This window comes from Podarcis bocagei, assembly GCF_964188305.1.
Source record: "Podarcis bocagei genome assembly, chromosome: 2".
Taxonomy (NCBI): Eukaryota; Metazoa; Chordata; class Lepidosauria; order Squamata; family Lacertidae; genus Podarcis; species Podarcis bocagei.
Window position 1 is genome coordinate 43,255,163 of NC_138126.1, and position 22,314 is coordinate 43,277,476.

The 22,314-nt window shown below is 43.4% G+C and overlaps 1 protein-coding gene across 5 annotated transcripts in view; it reads right to left on the bottom strand.

The window, feature by feature from the left end:
• Nucleotides 1-22,314, bottom strand: part of FGD5 (FYVE, RhoGEF and PH domain containing 5) — a 151,136-nt gene that overhangs the window by 37,921 nt on the left and 90,901 nt on the right. For 4 of the 5 annotated variants that reach the window (XM_081183943.1, XM_081183944.1, XM_081183942.1 and 1 more), the window contains exons 6-10: nucleotides 17,155-17,306; nucleotides 15,333-15,489; nucleotides 8,400-8,487; nucleotides 4,229-4,279; nucleotides 2,705-2,763 (exon numbers count right to left, since the gene is read on the bottom strand). In XM_081183943.1, coding sequence (XP_081040069.1) covers nucleotides 2,705-2,763; nucleotides 4,229-4,279; nucleotides 8,400-8,487; nucleotides 15,333-15,489; nucleotides 17,155-17,306 — 507 coding nt within the window. The remainder of the gene's footprint in view (nucleotides 1-2,704; nucleotides 2,764-4,228; nucleotides 4,280-8,399; nucleotides 8,488-15,332; nucleotides 15,490-17,154; nucleotides 17,307-22,314) is intronic. The other variant, XM_081183941.1, reaches the window with a different exon arrangement.

Here is a 22,314-nt window from a genome sequence, read left to right on the forward strand (position 1 = left end):
CTCCTGTGGGCAAAGTTAATGCAAAAAGAGTGAGACCCTTGGCTTTTCAGGATTTGTGTCTTCAGCTCTTTAGAAAGTTGCCAGCTTTTCTGTTGTCCTCCCTCTTGGGCCTTTCACAGCAGTCAGATGTGCAAAAATTAAACATTCCCCCCAGCACTTCTATCAGTATGCCAGGGGAAATTTCACCTTCAAAATGTATGTGTGCCAACCTTCAGAGAAAGGCACAGGAGCTGCGCCAGAAAGATGGCGGTGGGGAGGAAGATGTAATCCTGCTTGCAGGTGGTAATGCACCCAGCCCCGCCAAATCCATTTTCTTCCCCTTTAATGAAGTGGAAATGGCAGTGTGCAAATGTCTACAGACTTTGCAGTGCAAAGACCCATCTGTTTTTTGTCCACAAGGAAAACTGTTGCTGAAACCTGGGCAGTAAAAGAGACCATGAAAATGTTGGCCGTGCTCAGTCTTGGCACATGTTTCAGAGACATGGATTTTAAATCCCACAATCGGAGATTCCCAGCTGTGTGGAAGTGGGGGACATTCTTGGCCATATTTTAAGCAGCTGCTTTGACTTTCCATCTTGACAAAGCACATGGCTTCCTTTTTTAATTTTTTTTTTAAGTGGAAGCTTCGTTTCCTCTTCACAGGCACACAGCAATCCTAAATTTCTGTAAAGAGAAGGTGGGCTGCATCTGACCAGACGCAAGCTGTCGGGTGGATCTGGCTCACAGACACTTGGCAGGCTACCCTCCCCAGACGCTTCCGCCTTTCAAAAGCATAACAAGATTCCTTGCACAATCCCCCAGCAGCATATAAGAGCAGGTGAATTAGTATAACAGTCCCCACCATGTGGTTCCACAGAAGTGTCGGAAGTCCATGAATTTCCTATCTAAAAGCCATAGTTAAGAAGTGAATTTGTTTCTTTGGTGGTCATCTACTGTAGGGTTTAAAAAGCATGCAAGTGTCACGGCACCTGTACACAGGCTCTTGTAAGAGTTGCCTCTATATCTTAAAGGTAAAGGTAAAGGGACCCCTGACCATTAGGTCCAGTCGTGACCGACTCTGGGGTTGCAGCGCTCATCTCGCTTTATTGGCCGAGGGAGCCGGCATACAGCTTCCGGGTCGTGTGGCTAGCATGACTAAGCCACTTCTGGTGAACCAGAGCAGCACACGGAAATGCTGTTTACCCTCCCACCGGAGCGGTACCTATTTATCTACTTGCACTTGGACGTGCTTTTGAACTGCTAAGTTGGCAGGAGCAGGGACCAAGCAACGGGAGCTCACCCCGTGGCAGGGATTCGAACCGCCGACCTTCTGATCAGCAAGTCCTAGGCTCTGTGGTTTAACCCACAGCGCCACCCACCTCCCACCCTCTATATCTTAGGATGCAAGAAATGTCAGTATTTTTCATCCCTCCCATTGCAAGGACCACCTAATCATGTTGTTTTACTTTCATACTATGAGAAAGGAGGAGGCAGAAGCTACTCTTCAAGACTTCCGTCTCTAGTACTGTTGCACTTTTTCCCCTTTGAATGGTCTTGCGACAGGATGGCTGCATGAGAGTTGCTCCTCTCGTACCTGTTTATTATGTTCTTTTATTGGTTTAATCAGTAGAAATAAATTAGGTATGCTGCAAAACCTCCACAGCTTTGCTTCCGTTTACTCTGCATTTGAGTGCTCACAAGAGCAGATGTGAATCCACAGCACCAGGACTGATTCCTTGGAATGCTGAGTTGGTGTTCCTGCGTTCCTGTGATCGGAAGGTCGGAGAAGCTGCTCCCATCACCCAGCCCATGCAGGCGCTGAAGACGTGGGCTGAACATGGGTGCATGGAAAAGAAAATGTATGCCGCCAAGTTGCAACTGTAGATCAATTTTCTTGATACAGCAAACTTTAATAGGAACACAGGATGGTGCTGACACCGAGTGAGACCATTGGTCAGTGTAGCTCAGGACGGTCCCACACTGACTTGCAGAGACTTCCTAAGGTTTCACAGTTTCCAGCCCTACTGAAGATGCATGGGATTGAACCTGGAACTTTCTGTGTGACCAACAGATGCTCTATTGCAGGTATTGTTTCTTTTTGGTCCCAACATTGGCTTCCATTTCCTGCCTGCTGAGCAACACCCCTGGAGCTCTGTTTGCTAGAACGGGGGGGGGGGGGAGGAAATGGCACAAGGGAAAGAAAAACTGCTACATTATGGAATTAAAAGTTACGATGTAGGTTTCCAGGTTGAACTCTATTTGTGTGGGAGCCAAACTAGACGTGATGCAGCAGATCAATTGTTAGATCTCTGGAAATGTTTCAAAAGCAGCTGCCACGGAGACTTTGATGCTCTGATGTTGGAAGTGTTTAATCCGAATTTGCATAGCTATTTTGTCTATTTATAAGCAACCTGCCATACTACGGCAAACCATCTAGCTCAGGCATAGTCATATTTTAACACCGGAATGTTTCATTGTGGCTTTACAGCACAGTCATACACATGTTTACCCAGAAGTAAGCTTGCAATACTAACCCCACTTACCAGGGAGTAAACCCCACTGAATTCAATAGGACTTGCTTCTGAGTGGGCATTGGGGAGCTATCCTGTGCAGTAAGTTTTACACTTTAACATTTATTTCTGACAGATAATTAAAAATAAATGTTGATTTGAGATATATCTGAACTGATAGCACTTAGGAGGCATCAGGGCAAGGTGGAACTCACCCCTTGCTGCATGCTGTCATTGGCTCGGTCCGCAACTTCGGAGACGATGAGCAAAGCAGCTGGGGTGGAAGAAAGCAGAACACGTTAATTGAGGTTCAGAAAAGAAAAGATGTGCATATTTTTAGGAGGAAGAATATATATCCTTCATAGGTATGGAGTCTCGCTAAGGCCAAAAGAAGTTGTACTGCCTAGGAATTAATGCTGTTCAAGAAATACATGTTCAAATTCCTGTTCAACCATTACTTGGTCTGGGAGCCTTAGCCAGCCTCACTTCTACAAAATGAAAGCAACATTCCTATTGAACAGGGGGCTATTGCACACTTGTCTCAGTTACAGTTATTGCAAATATACATTATATGTAAGGTAAAGGTAAAGGGCCCCTGGATGGTTAAGTTCAGTCAAAGGTGACTATGGGATCTTGCTTTTCAGGCCGAGGGAGCCGGCATTTGTCCACAGACAGCTTTCCAGGTCATGTGGCCAGCATGACTAAATCACTTCTGGTGCAACAGGACACCATGACGGAAGCCAGAGTGCATGGAAACGCTGTTTATCTTCCTGCCGCAGCAGTACCTATTTGTCTATTTGCACTGGTGTGCTGTTGAACTGCTAGGTTGGCAGAAACTGGTGTCAATACACTGGATAAATTTACTAGAATAAATGTGAGTCAGTGAGCAAATGCAATGGTAGAGTTCAGACTTTGGTGGTGTTTTTAAATTTATTTTTTTAAGCAGAATATTGTGTTTGCCTCTGTTCAAACAACACATTTTGGAACCCTCTTGCTTTTGGATCTGGCCACAATCTGGCATATGTAACTGGTTATACTTTGCACAAATCCAGAAGACAAAACATATACACTTTGGTTACAAGGCATTAAGAATGCTTCAAATGAGAATGCTGCACAGTAAAATCCCTTTCATGGATTCAGTTTTCCATATAAATCAAACTGAGTAGTAACAACCAGTTATTGACCATGAACATAAAACCAACTGCTTTGAAAAGTTGCTTTGAAAAGTCGCATTGAGTTGCCTGCAGCAAGAAAAAGTGACTAATAAATTTAACAAATAATAATAAATTATTATGAGGGCCATTTGCAATGCAAGCCTATACACGTCTACAGACAAATAAGCCCCATTGAGCACACTGGGACTTATTCACACTTAAGTGTATATAGGATGGCAGCCTGACAATTCAAAGTGTTGTCACTACTCACGATCAAAGTTTCAGATAGTAAAATTATTTCATGTTAAGTATTTGGTCATCACATACATTGTTCATTCTAAATATCTAATATGACCTATTTTGAGGCCACAAGGAACTTAAAAATCAGAGAACAGTACATGTTTTGATGAGTGAGTGGCCCCAAATGACATGAGCAAGAGAGGTAATTTATCTTAAAATCAAGCTGAGATCTGAGTGCAGTGATGTTGTTTGTTCACAGACTTCTTCCTGGACAAGTAGAGACGCTAGCTATTTATTAGGCAAAATAAATATTTATTATTATCATTTTTTTAAATTCTGAATTACCTTGTGTTTCTTCATACTCAGCGGAATCAGGACAAAGGTTATTCAAGTAATCTGTGGGGAATCAATCAGATATAAAGCAGGTAGTAAGTCTCAAATAAATTCCTTTTTATCCACTCTAAACACTAAACCCTTAATCTAGGTGGGTTTTCAGCCGAGATCTCAGACTGGTGGAAGGCAGGCGGCCTCAGGTTGCAATCTATTGCACATTAAAGCTTAGTGGGATCTACCTCCGAGTTAACATACACAGGATTGTAAACCAAACTGAACCTAAGGTTGAAGAACAGGTTTGCATCTTAGGAGTGTTCTGGGAACATAAGAAGAGCCTGTTGGGTCCATCCAATCCAGCAACCTGTTCTCACAGTAGCAACCAAGATGCCCGTGGGAAACCTCAAGCAGGATCCAAGCCTATGAGTGCTCTCCCCTTCTGTAGTTTCCAGTAACTAGTCTTCAGAAGTTGTGGAGGCACAACATAGCCTTCATAGCTAGTAACCATTGGCAGCCTTCTCCATGAACTCCTCCAATCCTCTTCGAAAGCCGTCCAACTCAGTGACTACTATGGTCTCCTACCCCATATTTCAACCACTTGTAGACCTCAGTTTTCTGTTCCCAGGCAAAATGCTATCAAAGAGGGGGCCTGGAAGATTCCCCAGGCAGAGAAGTTCTGCATCCTATGTCCCATAACAAAGATGGCCCCATTGCACTTCAGAAAGCAGCAGGAAAATACAAAAAGGGTTCTTCAGCTGATCTAAGTGGATGGACAGGATCACATGGGATGAGACGCTCTTTTAAGTAGTGGAGAAACAGAATGCATGAGGACATGCATAATTCCCCTATGCATAAGAACGTCGGAAGCTTTAAAAGTTTCAGTTCATTCAAGAAGATGCCAGTGCTAGGTTAAGAGTAAAAAGAATGGGATTTTTAATTGCAAAATTCCAAACTGCCCAAGATAATGGAACAATTTCCCCCGCTGACACATCCCCCCCGGATTAATTATATTCTAGTTTAGTTAGAGTGGATACTCCTATGAAGGATTAAAAATAGATAAACACAAACTTATTCCAAATTGAGAAATTATGTTTAACTGAGTAAAGCAATATTTAATCCTTGACTGCATGCTACTTGATGCAGATTACAACTGCGCTGAATTAATGAATACGAGTTGCGTTACTGATAGAAGTTTATACAAGAAGATGAGGGAATCTGTTATTTCTGGATCTCCCTGGACTAAGGGAAGAGCTGTTGCAATCACCACTTTGCAATATCTGTGTAGGCTATACGCAAAAGCTGTCGCTGGGGACTTGAGGCATTGCTTATCCCTGCCGGATGAATCATTGTGGTCTACAGTAATTTTTCCCAAATGTGTATGGGAAGGCAGAAGCACTGCAGCTGTAGTGCTTTGGCTGGTCCTCCTAAGTGTATCCTGCAATGAATTTTATTACTCTTGTTTGGTAATACAAATGAGAGCAACAAGGCTGGAATGATGGGCCCCTGTCAGGAGGAGATGCAACGGTCCTTTAAGTGGGGGAAAGGGGTCCTCTGAGCCCTTTTCAGCAAACAAACATTCATCTCCCTACTTGGAAAAAAAGAATTAAGGCAAGAGAATGTGGCTGCAAGCCACTAGCCAGTTACACATGCTTAAAGTAAATAGGGCATAAGGATCAATAGCAGCTTGTACAGATGAGGAAGGTGTGCATCCAAAGAACTGCAGAGTTCAAGACATTTGCTTGACAGGAACAAGGGCAGCAGGTTGGATCCAGAGTCACAGAAGGAACTGCAATCCAGCTGAGGTTCCTACCAGAAGAAGGATGGGAGGAAATTTTTGTCTCCTTTTCCCTGAGTCCCCATACCATCTCCTACACTTGAGGATCTCAAAGCACTCTTGAGCAGCTTTTCAGAGAGCAGAGAGAGCTACAGGGAAAAGGAGCAAGCAGCAAATATCAGCCGCCTCTCCCTACAGCAGTACAGTTCCAAGAGCGGTTCTAAGTCAATGATTTTTGAGGTCATTGTTATGTTCTCCGGAAAGTTGACCAGGGATCAACCAACTAACAGTAAAGGTCTTCCCACTTATAGAGCACATGCACTCCAGAGTATTTGCGTTTCTTGCAACCTGAAAACCTTTCCCCTCCCTTTTCCTAGCAAATGAAATTGACAGAAAACTTCTCATTGTAGCTGAATTAAAGTTGGACAGGGCAACGTAACATTGAACTAGTTCCCAAAGAATGATCCCTTTTTTTAGATCAGTGCAGACAGAGGAAAACCTTGTTAACACCCAGTGTCAGACCTGTCCATGTAAGCTGTACTGGTGCTGAGATCAGGAAGACATCTTATAGTATCTGGTAGCTAATGGGAGTGTGACATTCACAGGGCTTGTTATGCAGCAGACAAGGTGTTTGCAGGCATGCTATATGCCAGGGGTGGCTAGCCAGTGGCTCTCATTGGACCCTATTTCCCATCAGCCCTAGCCAGTACAGGCACTGACCTAGAATGATGAGAGTTCTGGTCCAGCAACCTTTGGAGGGTCACAGTTTAACCACCCCTGTGAATACACCAAACTCATCTCACTACTACTATTACTAATTTTATTATTTATACCCTGCTCATCTGGCTGGGTTTCCTCAGCCACTCTGGCTGGCTTACAACATAATTTTACAGCAAACAAATCTGTTTAATGTACTAAACAGAGGCATGGACCTATTAAGATAGTTGTAGTGAACTAACGCCCCCTTGCTTAGCATCTGTGGAGGAAACCAAATCATCCAGCAAAATCACTCATTGGCATCTGGTAGTCACTTGTGCTGCTGTTCTTGCAAAAACAAAAAAAAAAAAACCCCACAAAAAACAGGAACCACTGCGAAGACAGCATTTCTTTGGACTTATGATCAATGTTCTTGGACCAAGATGAAAGTACTTCTAATCAGTGCTGTGAAGTTCTCTTCGGGAAGTTCCCTTTGTTCAAGTCCATTGATTTCAGTTCTTTCTAATATGTTCTGAAGCTTTTTTTACCACTTGCTGAATATGGGTGGGATTTCTTCCCACTGCCTGCCCCCTGCAAACTTCATCATATGTCACTCTCCACCAAAAGACATGGGCCACCCCCGCCACCCCATTTGCTTGCCCTTCTTTATGCCTGAAATGCTCCATAGCTGGAATTCCTATGGACTCATCTAGCATGTTATGTCATCTTGCTGGTGCTTTGCTTTGGGATGAGGTTGCTTTCAACCCAGCCTGCAATAACTTTTCTATTATTTTCTGCTCTCCTGATGGCTTCCAGGCTTCCAGCAGTGATAATGAAGGTGACATTTGGCTGGCAGAAACACTGGGGTTACAAATACAGCTTGACACAAAACAAGGGATGCTGAACATTCATGGGGAGGAGCGGGAGCATAGGATCAGGCCTTGTTCCTGACATACATGTGTTCAGTAGACTTTGGGAACAGATCCTGTGCATAAGCAAGTGGCTTCTGATCATGTATACAGAGCCTAGCCCATGTGCACAAGGTCTGTTCTCAGAGTCCATTGGGGATGAGATCAGCTACCACACTCTGTTTCCTTCCAATGCATGTTGGCTGCCCCTAGATTTGTCTGAGAAGGAAGGGATATAGAGTTTAAAACAGTATTTTCTGATTGGCATAAACTCCACAACATCTCAGATGCAGGACTTTCCTCACACTCCTGCAACCCGAGGCCTTTTAAAGTGGAGAAGACAATAATCTTACGTGTTGGAAAGTATGTTCTCTGCCACAGAGCTACAGACTTTCCACTCCATTTTTCAGTGGCGTTGCTGTCACTGAGAGAAATCCACAATAACATTGACAATGGAAAACAAAAGGTTGAAATGTTTAAGTCAAGTGCGCTATGAGTCACAAGAGTTATTGGGATTCTCTCAGACTGTATGGGATTCTTGCTCTAATTCATTCTGCCTCTGCCTCTTCAGATTCATCAGTATTTCTCTGTCAGTGCTTTGTGGAAAACCCAAATTGTTATTTGCACCGACTGTGCACTAAAAAGCGGTTCTCCCCGGAGGAAGACAGTGGGACCAGAGGATGTGCGGATAAGCTCTAGGTTGACTTTCAAGGGTGATAATGCCTGAGGATGACTATAAACTAAGGGCAAACCAGGCAAAGGGAGGAGCCTCCTATCATGGGAGTGGCGTGTGTTATATCTTGCTTACCTGTGAGGAGCACATGGTACTGGAATATGCGCTGCACCACTTTCAAGAGCTGATGTTTCACATTCAAGGGACTGCCACCACGAAACTGCTGTCCTCAAGAGAAGGAAAATAAGAAGGGTGAAGGTCAGAGCTCAGACATCCGCAATCAGAAAATAATCAGTCATCCATCCAGGTTCACACGCCTGGCAAGAGAGACATTTAAAGCACTGTCAGAGAGAAGATGTGCCCAGGTAGTCTCCAGGAGCTGACAATTTGCCCACAATATTTCAAAATGAAACAAAAACCCAATATTAAATTTTCATGATTATTTATATTTTGGTCGATAGTCAAAATAGACTTCAGAATTCAGACTCCATGCGACTACAGATTTCAAATGACCCTTGTATATTTTTGTGGCTACAGCTGGTTGACTGGAGCCAGCTGGAGGGTTCCTGCCACAAGCAGCTTGATATTTATAATGCATGAGTATCTCAAGTCTAATATAAAATCCAAGAACTTTCCCAGAAGAAGTTGACATTAGTGCTGTGCGCAATCCACAGGGCAAGTGTCTCTTCACTTGGGCCAAAAGGTCGTGAGTATACTGTGGGGACCTGACATGAGCTCAGTAGCTAATCATAGGGCTAGCAGAGAAAATAGATGTGCCTTCATGACTATTTGACACATCTGGTGAGATATGGCCCATTGACCTCAACACTGTTCTTCTCTATTGTGACATGCTCACAAATGGTATTAAAAAGTGAAAGGACCACTTTCCTTTGGAAAAGCAGGCGGGGATTACCGAGGTAAACACTGAGCAGGAAGCAGGCTACTCTTTTCCTTTTAATACAGAATTTCTGGCAGAAGTTTTAAGACGTATTAAAAAAGGTAAAGCTACCCCTGCCCGTACGGGCCAGTCGTGTCCGACTCTAGGGTTGTGCGCCCATCTCACTTAAGAGGCCGGGGGCCAGCGCTGTCCGGAGACACTTCCGGGTCACGTGGCCAGCGTGACGAAGCTGCTCTGGCGAGCCGGCACCAGCGCAGCACATGGAAACGCTGTTTACCTTCCCGCTAGAGAGCGGTCCCTATTTATCTGCTTGTACTTAAGGGTGCTTTCGAACTGCTAGGTGGGCAGGAGCTGGGACTGAATGACGGGAGCTCACCCCGCCATGGGGATTCGAACCGCCAACCATGCGATTGGCAAGCCCTAGGCGCTGAGGTTTTACCCACAGCACCACCCGCGTCCCTGTAAGACGTATTAGCAAATGAAAATTGTTTCATTTCCCCCAAACAGCAGCTCTGAATATAACCAACTGCATGAAAAAGTATACACACTCTTGGCTGGGGTGAAAACTAGGCTTGCCTTCCCATGGTTCAAATAGTAGAAAGTATTTTGTCACAGAGCTGAGTCAAAGTGAGGGGAGTTGTGTAAGTTATCACTAGCAGAGACTCAAAACTGATGTCAAGTGCCATATTTGAATTATCTTATTGTCTCGGGAGGGCGGGGATCTGCTCCTATTTTTTCTAATGTAATTTATCTTCTTTTTTGTAAGCTATTTTGAAAATGTTTTTTGTCGAAAAACAAATAAATAATATCTTGGATAGCAGCAACACGCTCAAGAGCTCTACATATGGGCAGATTCATATAGGAGGAGATGTTCCCACAAGTAACTTGGTCCCAAGCAATCCATGGCTATGAAGCTAACAACCAGCAACTTGAATTGCACTCAGAGCTGAACCAGCAGTTAGTGCAGCAGGTACAATAATGGGGTCACATGATTCTGCACCGACTGATGTTTCCAGCAGCCTGTTACAGTTGCCCAATCATTGATGCAACACATGCATCCATCACTCATGGTAATATATGAGAGGGCTTTTTCTGTGAGGGCAGCACTCACTGCTCTAAGAGCTTGGATTAGCTCTCTCTCTGTGTACTTAGGTTCCACCAGCGGTTGAATCGTTTTTCAACAAGCCTTTGATCCCTGCCGCTGCTTAAATTATTAGATGTTTGTTCTGGCTCTCTGGATTGTTTTTCTACATTTAATTTTGGTCATGTGTTTATTATCTTAGGGTTGAGTTTGTGTGTTTTTGGATCCTCAATGTTCTTTAATTGTACTTGTCTCGCTACGTTGTGGGTTGCTTCTTTGTAAAGTCTCATGCCTTGAAAACGGAATGGAAATATCTCGACAGGGAAACAAACAAGTAACGTGGAAATAAGCATCTTGTTACTGCAACGACTCCTCCTCCTGTTTCCAAGTCCGAGAACAAACTTCAGCCAAAAGTTAACAAGGGTCATCTGGCATGGATGAACTATGAAACAGGTTGCGACAATCCAGGCTGCCTTGGCCGGCCCTGGAGCCATTAAAAATGAATAGCCATGTCTCTGATGGGACGACGTTGCCACAACGTACTCTCTCATCCGTTTGCTACTTTCCACCTAAAGTTTCCATAGCAGCTTCAACAAAGGAAACAAAGCAGAAACCCAGGGAGTTTGCATTAGAGTTGCTAGCTAAGTGGCACTTAGGAACCTTCAAAAGCTGCCTTATACTGAAATGAGACCATTGATTCATCTGAAGGAGCGTCTCCACCCCCATCGTTCTGCCTGGGCGCTAAGGTCCAGCTCTGAGGGCCTTCTGGCGGTTCCCTCACTGCGGGAAGCAAAGTTACAGGGAACAAGGCAGAGGGCCTTCTCGGTAGTGGCACCCGCCCTGTGGAACACCCTCCCATCAGATGTCAAGGAAATAACCAACTATCTTACTTTTAAAAGACATCTGAAGGCAGCCCTGTTTAGGGAGGTTTTTAATGACTGAGGTTTTAATGTATTTTTAATCTCCTCCTGGAAGCCGCCCAGAGTGACTGGGGAAACCCAGCCAGGCAGGGTATAAGTAATAAAGTAATAAATTGTTGTTGTTGTTGTTGTTGTTGTTGTTGTTGTTGTTGTTGTTGTTGTTGTTGTTGTTGTTAAACTCAGTATTGTCTATAGTAAATGGCAGTGGCTCGCCAGAACTTCAGGCAGGACTTTGTCTCAGTCCTACTTGGAGATGCTGGGGATTGAAGCTGGGACATTCTGCACGCATAGTAGGTGCTCCACCACTGAGCTGCAGTCCTTCCCTGAGATACCCACCTGCTGCTGCTGCTACTTTTCTTGTCATGGATTTGCGGTGAAAGGGGAAGCGGCGTCTGTTCGGTTTCTGATTCTCACCATCATCATGCAGTGATGGCCGCTTCAAGACAGCTGTCTATTGTCCACTCGGTGCTGTTCATGCATGGAGGATCTTCTCAGCATCCACACAATGCTATCCTCATCAAAATGTCACTCCATATTTCCCCCCACCTCATTTCATCCAGATTTGCAAGTTTTGCAGATTTCGCCCACCCCATCAAATTTTCAGTGGAAATGCCAAATACGGAGGAAAAGAAGAGGGGAAGGGGCTGTCATTTTGATGATGGTGAAGACACTGTGCAAAACTTCCATGTATGAGCAGCACCAAGTCCTCCCAAAAACTGCCATATGGAGGCACCCTAATTACTAAAGACGCTGTAGGCAACCCTTTTTACTGACCAAGCCTTTGGCACTCCCATATTCAAACATTTCCAACATTGCACACACACAAATATCCGAACAGGATCAGGATCAGTTTCAAAAGTGATACAGTGGTACCTCTGGTTACTAACTTAATTTGTTCCGGAGGTCCGTTTTTAACCTGAAACTGTTCTTAACCTGAGGTACCACTTTAGCTAATGGGGCCTCCCGCTGCCACCGCACTGCCATTTCTGTTCTCATCCTGGGGCAAAGTTCTTAAGCCGAGGTACTACTTCCGGGTTAGCAGAGTCTGTAACTCGAAGTGTTTGTAACCCGTGGTGTTTGTAACCCAAGGTACCACTGTACAGGAGAGATTTGCCTTTCTTCCATCACCATCCCTTTAAATGAAGTTACTGAGTGTTATTCCTATTTGGATACTGTTGTGAGCGGGGAGAAGATCAAGGATACAAAAACGCGAAGCAAAACCCAAACCCACAGGAAGCTTCTGAGTTCAGATTTACGACTCCAATAAAAATCCCATTAACTCCAATTGTAGCGGAACTGAGGGGCAACACACCAAGCTGAGATAAAAGCATTAACACGGCAACTTTTATCCCTTACTTAATAGTAGGGTCTGTGACGTTCCTGTGAAATACATTCTGACCCTGCTTCCTGGGGCATTGCGAGGGAGATGGGGAAAGGGCAGAGTAAGAACCATTGATCTGAAACACACCAAAGGCATCTTCAGAAGAGCTGTACTGATTTATGTGCCAGACAAGAAGAGCAGGATTAAGGCAAGACTCTGCATTAGTCCCAAGGGAATAGAGCACATTCAACTGCCAAGCATAAACTCAAAGAGAGTCGGGACCTTTCTGGATATAGGGTCAGGCACTAATTTACCTCTGAATTGGTGAACTGGGAGGACAGTTTAGGCATACATATCAGAATTAGGCAAGGAAGAATCTGAGAGTGTATTACTGGGGCTAAGATCAAATCCCTCCCCACCCCCGCAAATGTATGTGGTGAAAATTGGGGGGGTTGATCCCAGAAATAGTTAAATCTTCCTTTTTTATTTTTAGCTTTTTCCTACCTATTTTTCCATTGCTGCCTATGGGGACATTAAAAATTGAACTTTTTTTTTTAAGAGAGAGAGAGAGAGAGAGAGAGAGAGAGAGAGAGAGAGCACCCCCACACTAATTTTTTGGATCTTAGCATGCCCCAAACACAACATTCTTCTGGAGCATGGTGGTGGTAGTGAGGAAAATAGCTGCTGCTAAAATAAATATGGCTGCTGTTATCTTTTTGTGGTGGCAGCCATTTTCCTCCCACAGTGCCCCAGAATGCTGCTGTATCTAGGGTATTCTGAGGCTAGAAAATGGTGGTAGATTGGTTGCTGAAGGAAATGTGTTACTTTTGGCTGGTGACAAGAAAAGGAAGAACAAAAACAAAGACCCTACTACTAAAGGAGAACAGCTCCCTGAATTTGGGAGTCAAAATTTGCACCTGCTACCAGCATTAGGGTTGCCAAAATGATAATTACCGGTACATCAATCCTGATCTAAGTTCTGGTGTCTACACTACAAATTTATACAGGCTTTATACCCTTCTAACCATTATGGTTTCCACAAAAAAATCCTTTGAATTTTAGTGAAGGGCGGAGACAGAGAGCCATGCACCTGTCAGTCAGCTAATGTCATATGATTTAAATCACAACAGGTGAGTTAAATTTCTGGGAAGAGCTCCCAATGTATCCTTTGCAAGTCTCCCTTGAATGCAGCCACAGCTGTAAAGGAAGATTGATTCCTCAAATTGAAATTGGCACCGTATGACACTAGATGATGGACATGGTGAGCCAAACCATGTCCTAGGCCAAATGGGGAGGCCTGGGAGCCCCAATGAGGCCCATGGGTCAGACGTTTCCCACTGCTGGTGAACGGACTGACAATTCTCTGTTACAGTCAAGGCAGACAGACTTAGTGGGATGGAAGTGTTTTGGAACACATATTCTCTGCCCTGCAAGTATTACCTTAGAAAATGTGTTTACAAATAAGAATCTATGTCTAGAAGGCTTTCAGATGAACCAACCCCATATGTTGTTGTAAGTGTAGAATCCCATAGTCTTCTCACAGTCAATGAATATGCAGCCCCTGAAGGAGCAGAGCTAAGCCAGGTGCTGTTAGCACATCTAAACCTCCTTCCTGTCTTTATTCTAACAGAGAGTTCTCAGTTTCTTCCACTTTACCCCCTCACAAAATTATAGCTTACAAGGTTCTCTGGGGAAAGAGAGTAAGTATTAAACCAGATAAAGTCTGTGGTATGAATATGCTCTGAATATCAAACACAGAGAGATGCATTTTGTGAATATATCCCTGCTGGTGAGAATACTGCCATTGCCTTTGAGACAAGCAATTTTTGACTCTAGTATATTGAACACCTGGGCAACAAGGAAGTGCAGCCCACAGGATAACCAAATTTGAGATAAGCCCCAAAAAACAATTCTTGCAATTAGAAGTCTGCCTTTCCGATCAAAGCCTTCAGAGCAGCATTCTTAGACTCCGTTTTTACATTTTTGGCCTCCAGAGTTCAGACAGTGAAATATCCACGGGCAAATGTTGACAAACGGTCATTTTAATGAATTATCATTATTAATATTTCAGATGCGCTGCAGAGGGAGACATAATCCATATCTCAAGGGCCTGACAGCCCCAGCCACATTAAAAACACAGCACCCAATTTATCCTCGTAACCTTTTCTGTCAGATAAGTAAATATTACTACCTCTCCTCCCCTACCCTTTACAAATGGAGAAATGGATATATATTAAGGCTGACATTGTGTGCCTCGCCACCAGAAGAAGAAGTGTCACTGTGGCAGGAAGCAGAAGAGAGGGACAAAGTTTGCATTAGCTCCGTTCAGGCACTCTAAATCCCTTCTACACTGAGCATGAGCACACTAGCCCTATGGTTTTCCCTGTGACGGCTTGGAAGATAACCTCTGAGACTGCTGGCAAGTTAGCAAAGGCCAGGAATGTGCAGGACAGAAGATGAAGGAATTACATGGTTTCCATGGTGTCAGGTATGGAGTGCTCAGTAACAAGACAATCCCTGACCTAGAATTCTTGCTGCTTCCATCTCCCATAGCTGCCCACAGTTATGTGAGAATGGATGATCACACATTCATTGTTGTTGTTTATTATAGCAGCCCTTGTGTTCCATGCATAAGTGCACAAGCAACCCCAATTCTTCTCACTTGAAGGTGTGCATGTGGATCTAATAGGTACTCCTCCAGACTTAACCCTCCTCCAAAGCTATCCCTGAACTGAGTCATCATTAACACCCCCCTACGTGGCCCTTTCTGAGCTCTGAAGGGAGGGCACACAAGGAAGGAAGGAGAGAGTGATAAAGAGAACTACAGGACAGTCGTAAAGGCCCTTACCTCAAATTCCCGAACGACAGTATCCAGCTGGGAAGTTTTAAGGCGGGCTTCATCCAGCAAAGCCAAATTCCTATCAAACTGCATAATGTAAGCCGTGTGGTGAATGAACCTTGATTCCCTGGAGAGGAAAATGTCAGCCACTTTCTGGTGATCTTCCCTAAAGCCACATCAGGATAAACAAACAAACAGGTTACAATGTTTGGGGTTTTTTCATTTAGGAAAAAGGGAAGTAAGAGAGGTCATGATAGAGCAGGCATAGGCAAACTCCGGCCCTCCAGATGTTTGCGACTACAACTCCCATCATCCCTGACCACTGGTCCTGTTACCTAGGGATGATGGGAATTGTAATCCCAAACATCTGGAGGGCTGGAGTTTGCCTATGCTTGTGATAGAGGCATATGAAGATTATGCATGGTGCGGAGACAGTGGACCGGGAGGTGTTTTTCTCCCTCTCTCATCACGCTAGAACCCAGGGTCATTCAGTGATGTCACATGGTGGAAGACTAGTGTGCAGACAAGAAGAAGAAGAGTTTGGATTTGATATCCCGCCTTTCACTCCCCTTCAGGAGTCTCAAAGCGGCTAACATTCTCCTTTCCCTTCCTCCCCCACAACAAACACTCTGTGAGGTGAGTGGGGCTGAGAGACTTCACAGAAGTGTGACTGGCCCAAGGTCACCCAGCAGCTGCAGGTGGAGGAGCGGAGACACGAACCCGGTTTCCCAGATTACGTGACTACCGCTCTTAACCACTACACCACACTGGCAAAAGGAACACACACACGGAACTACTACCACAAGATGTGAGGATGGCTGCCATCTTGAGTGTTGTTGTTTTTAAAAAAGGGATTAGACAAATTCATGGAGGATTAGGCTGTCATTGGCTACTAGTCATGGTGACTGTATATCCTGTCTCCAGCACTGAAAGCAATATGTCTCTAACTGCCAGGTGCTGGGTAACATGAGCAGGAGGGTGCTATTGCCCTCATCTCCTATTCTTTGCTTCCCAAGGAAGCCATATTCGCTACTGTGGGAAACAGCAGAGGGGGTCTTTGGTTTGGATCTTTCCCACCTCTACTGTATGCTGCCCACAGCCATTCCCATTTATCAGCCCTGAGCTGCTTTGTGAAGAACAGGCCTTTTTAATACTCCAGGTCCACACATGATGCAACACACGTATCTGAAGACAGCCCACTGGCCACATCTGGTGGCCCAGCAGAACCTCAACAAACCTCCTGTTCGGGGAGCTGGCCTAGGACTGTGAAAACAAGGATTTCGTCAAATGTCCCACAAGCACAGTATATGGTTGGTGGGCTATTATTTGTCTTGATGGCAAATAAATAGGTTCTATATATTTAAAATGTTGATATCCCACCCTATCTATTCAGGCTCAGTGTGGCTTTTGCTCATCTCTTTTCACTTACACAAATACTGCAGAAGGTATCTGTGACTTCCTTTCTTGTTATCAGGATCCCAACCTTCCAGCAAAATGTACTTTAACAATGGTAGAGGAAACATATCTGGAATCTATTGAAAATGAGGTCATTCAGTAGCCAGATATATAATGCCTGAGTGCATAGCATCTGGAGTTATTACATATCATGCTACCATGTTCTTGTAACAGATATAATGTAAAATCTCAGGGTGAAGTATAGCCTCTTAGCATTCAGGGTGAGGCCATCACAGAGGCAAGTTGTCTCACATTCAGCTACTTTTGATTCTCCCTCTATTCAAAAGAAATAGATGCTTGGTTTTCCTAAAGATTTCAGGATGTCGGGAAATGATGCCGCCCTGAGATGGCATGAAGGCCTTGCTAAATCACTTACCAATTGAGAACTTTTTCTTCCAGCTCTTCCAGTATTTCTTGGTGCAGTTTGTAGATTTCTGGGATCTCATTCAATCCTTCCTTGAGCTTTGCTTCTTCATGGTCATTGTTATCTTCATCTCCCAGCACTTTTAAGACAGCTTCATAGAAATCCTGTGTACACACAATTCAGAATATCATCTGTAGGCTGTTGCCAAATCCTACTCACATGTTCAGGACTACCATATTCAAAATCTGCCATTCAGTGCCAAATTTCTTGTCTGTGCCTTGGTCATTTCTCTTCCTGACTAGCCATTTGCTTTCCTTACCTCTTGTTGCCTCACTTTTCTTCAACTAAGTTAAGGTTGACCCAAACCATAATTTTCTGATGTCACACAGTCCTCTTGTGGGATTCAAGCACTCCCTTGTCAAGAGCTTGAAAACATTTCAGAAAGACCCTTGAAACAGGGTTCAAACTTGACACAGAGGCACTGTGTGAAATCTGAGATGTCACAAATGAGAGAACTAGACCAGAGGGACAATGATTGTCTCCTTGTTTGTTGGTTTGAACCAATTTTTACAATGCTAAAGAAAACCTTTCCCCATGAAAACAACCTGTCTAGTTTTGTATCACCACAATAACATTACCAAAACATATGTACTAGTTTCCTTAATTTTATGCATCAATTTTCTATCCCTAGTCTTCATATTTAAAGACTTCCTACTGTTCTGCTCCAAACTACATTTCAATTCCATCTTTCCCTTAATCCCCTTTGTAAAAAACAAACAAAAAACATAATGCGTTATGGTCACCCTTTGTTTACCTCACTGACGCGCCCTTTTATACTTTCCTCAGTACTACTTCCTTGCCCTACAACATCTGCCTTCGCTAAATAAATCCTTCCTCAAAACAGACTACATTATAGTGTTGTTTTTCAAGATAACAAATTCCTTGCACATCCGTGTGGAAAACTGGAATTTCAGTTCTGTCTGCCCTTATGCAATAGTCAAGGCACTTCAAAAAAACCACAAAACCCCTCCACTAAAAATTATGATAGCTATGTACTCCCCTTCGCCCCAATCATAGAGATGTAGAGGCAGCACTACTGGATTTAAGCTGCAATCGTATTCCTGCTTACCTGGAAGTAAGTCCCTTTGGACTCATTGGGGCTTACTTCTGAGTAAACACGTACAGGATTGCACTGTTAAGGTCCCTAGCATGAGACGGAATCTCTTGGAAGTGAACAGTGTCACTGTCAACACCACCAGCAAACACATCTGGAAAGGCACAACGCAGAATGCATGCTATTTGAAAAGAGTGTGAAAGGCATGCAGCAGTTTGTTCCCCAGACTTTCAGAGCCCAGGGATCTGAGTCATCTTTTCACAGATGATTGTATGGTTTCTGCAGAGACCTGCAGGCTAGTGTCTATCGGAAAATATATAGCTCCAAGGCATTTCAACGGAACCAAATCATAAATCACTGTTCATCTGTCCTTTTTGTAATAAGCATCTTGCCTCACTGCTAGCCCTTGTTAGTAGGGCTTGTGTTGTCACACATCAGCAGGTCCATTTATTAGTCAAAAGCCGGCAGCAAAAACAAGGCAAAAGGGGTGAATGGTGCCCACCAACAATGTTGTTTAGTCATTTAGTCGTGTCCGACTCTTTGTGACCCCCATGGACCAGAGCACGCCAGGCACTCCTGTCTTCCACTGCCTCTCGCAGTTTGGTCAGCCTTCTTTATGGTCCAGCTCTCACTTCCATACATCACTACAGGGAAAACCATGGCTTTAACTATACGGACCTTTGTTGGCAAGCTTTGTCTCTGCTTTTTAAGATGCTGTCTAGGTTTGCCATTGCCTTTCTCCCAAGGAGAAGGCGTCTTTTAATTTCGTGACTGCTGTCACCATCTGCAGTGATCATGGAGCCCAAGAAAGTAAAATCTCTCACTGCCTCCATTTCTTCCCCTTCTATTTGCCAGGAGAAGCCATGAGCTATGCCATGCAGGCCCACCAACAATAACCCATAGCAATTGTTTTGTCATTGTTGATTTTTAAATGTACGTCAAATGGGACCGCGTTCAAGTTGTGCATGTCCTTTCATTGTGGTAGCAATAGGCAAAACTATCCCACTGCCAAGGAAGGCTTAGTTTGAACCAAATTTCAACTCTAGGAACTGTTTGGTGAAAAGGTTAAACACTGGAACATATGGTGATAGGATGCATAGCACCTTTCCTTTACCGTAGACTGCCCATCACCCCTTTTGCCAAAAGTTTTCAGCCTAATGGTATACATTTGTGACTATTTGCACCTTGCAAATGGCTGGTGCTGCTAAATACAAGTTGGTACCTATAATGACAGGGTCTCCTTTTATTTTTATTTATTTTTTTATTTTTATAAAAATTTTTATTGCGTTTCTTTCCATAGGTTAACAGATTTGTTTACATAGCAACATGCAAGAAACATTTTTTATATATGAAGAAAAATAAGAAAAAGAAGAAAAAATTAAGTAACTTTCACAACGTCCTTCAACAGTTCGCTTTCTTTTTGGACCTCCTCACATCCTCTCAGCATTGCATTCATTATTCTAGCCAGTTCAGCAATTTGTTATCTTGTTTCCCATCTTATTATACCTTTGAATTTATTATGTTACCAATTTCGGAAATTTGTAATTTAGTTTTAACACTCTTAATAAACATAATATTTTGTTTCTAATTTGTCTCGTTTTTTTCATCCATACTTACTTTATCATTTACTTAGATAAATTGCAGAAGCATAACGTTTCTTAATCGTGCACAATCTTAACATTCAAACAACTTATAATATTTTTGCAAATAGTCCTTAAATTTTTTCCAGTCCTCCTCCATTGTTTCTTCGCTCAGATCTCGAATTCTGCCAGTCATTTCTGCCAACTCCATATAGTCCATCAGCTGCGTCTGCCAGTCCTCCAGTGTGGGTAAATCTGGTGTCTTCCAGAACTTTGCAATAAGAATCCTAGCTGCTGTGGTTGCATACATAAACAAGGTTCTGTCCTTCTTTGGCACCTTCCGGTCCACCATGCCCAGGAGAAAGGCCTCTGGTTTCTTAGAAAAGGTATATTTAAATACCTTTTTCAACTCATTATATATCATTTCCCAGAAGGCCTTTACTTTCGGGCAGGTCCACCAGAGGTGAAAGAATGTCCCTTCTGCCTCCTTGCATTTCCAACACTTATTATCAGACAGATGATATATTTTAGCCAACTTGACTGGGGTCATGTACCACCGGTATACCATTTTCATAATGTTCTCTTTCAAGGCACTACATGCCGTGAATTTCATACCGGTGTTCCATAACCTTTCCCAGTCCTCAGACATAATATTGTGTCCTACATCCTGTGCCCATTTTATCATAGCAGATTTAACTGTCTCATCCTGTGTGTTCCATTTAAGCAGCAAGTCATACATTCTCGAAAGTACCTTAGTCTTTGGTTCTAATAACTCCGTCTCCAGTTTCGATTTCTCCGTCTGGAAACCCACTTTTTTATCCATTTTAAATACCTCTTGAATTTGAGCGTAATGTAACCAATCTCGCACCTTACTTTTTAATTTGTCCTGGCTTTGGAGCTTCCAGTTGTCTCCGACTCTTTCAATTAATTCCCAATATTTTGGCCAGTAGGCCTCCATATTGGGCCTTTTTTTAGAAATCTTGGCTTCCACTGGTGATAACCACCTCGGGGTCTTACTTTCTAGTAAGTCCTTATACTTCATCCAGACGGCAAAAATTGATTTTCTGACAATATGGTTTTTAAACAGTTTATGAACCTTCGCCTTGTCATACCACAAGTATGCATGCCAACCATAAACATTGTCAAACCCTTCCAGATCTAGGACATCGGTGTTTTCCAACAGAAACCAATCCTTCAGCCAGCAGAAGGCTGCAGCTTCGTAGTATAACCTTAAATCCGGCAGGGCAAACCCCCCTCTTTCTTTTGAGTCAGTTAGTATTTTGAATTTAATTCGGGGCTTTTTGCCCTGCCAGACAAACTTAGAAATATCCTTCTGCCATTTTCCAAAACATTCCATTCTGTCCACGACCTGGAGGGTTTGAAATAAAAATAACATTTTTGGCAAAACACACATCTTTATAGCTGCGATTCGGCCTGACAAGGTAAGTTTCAATCTTGACCAAATATCCAAGTCTTTTTTAATTTCCAGCCAACATTTTTCATAATTATCTTTAAATAGATTTAAGTTTTTGGTGGACAAAGATACCCCCAGGTATTTCACTTTTTTAACCACACTTAGCTCTGTCTCTTTCTGGTACCCCTCTATCTCTGTAGGCGTCAAATTTTTGGCCAAAACCTTAGTTTTCTGTTTGTTTAGCTTGAATCCCGCCACCCGACCAAACTCCAAGATAAGTTCAAGAACTCTTTTTGTGCTAGATTCTGGCTCCTGTACTGTCAAGACTAGGTCATCTGCAAAAGCTTTCAGTTTGTATTGTTTCGCTCCGACCACTATACCCTGCACCAACTGGTCCTCCCTGATCATATTCAGCAATACCTCCAGAACAGAAATAAATAACAGAGGGGATAGAGGGCACCCCTGTCGTGTCCCTTTTTCAATTTGGAGTTCCTCCGATACCACATTGTTCACTATCAGTTTAGCTTTTTGTTCTGAATAGATTGCTTCTAATCCATTTTCAAACCCCCGTCCCACTCCCATCCCTTTCAAGTTTTTCTTCATAAACATCCAAGAAATGTTGTCAAATGCTTTCTCCGCATCAATAAAAATTAAAGCAGCCCTTGTGTTTCTAATTCGCAACAGCTCCAATATATCAATAATGTTCCTGGTGTTGTCAGACATGTGTCTACCAGGGAGAAAGCCTGCTTGGTCCTTGTGAATTACTTCATTTAGTACATTTTTAAGTCTATTTGCTAAAATGTCTGCAAATATTTTGTAATCCACATTCAGGAGTGAGATGGGACGGTAGTTCTTAAGCTGGGTCTTTTCCCTTTCTGACTTGGGAATCAATGTGATGAATGCTTCTTTCCACGTTTCCGGTGCCTTCCTCCCCTCCATGATCTGGTTACAAACCTCCAACAACGGTTGTATCAAGAAGTCCTTCAAAGTCTTATAATATTTGGAGGTGAGTCCATCCGGGCCTGGAGATTTGCCCAGCTGCATATTTTGGATGGCACCTTCAA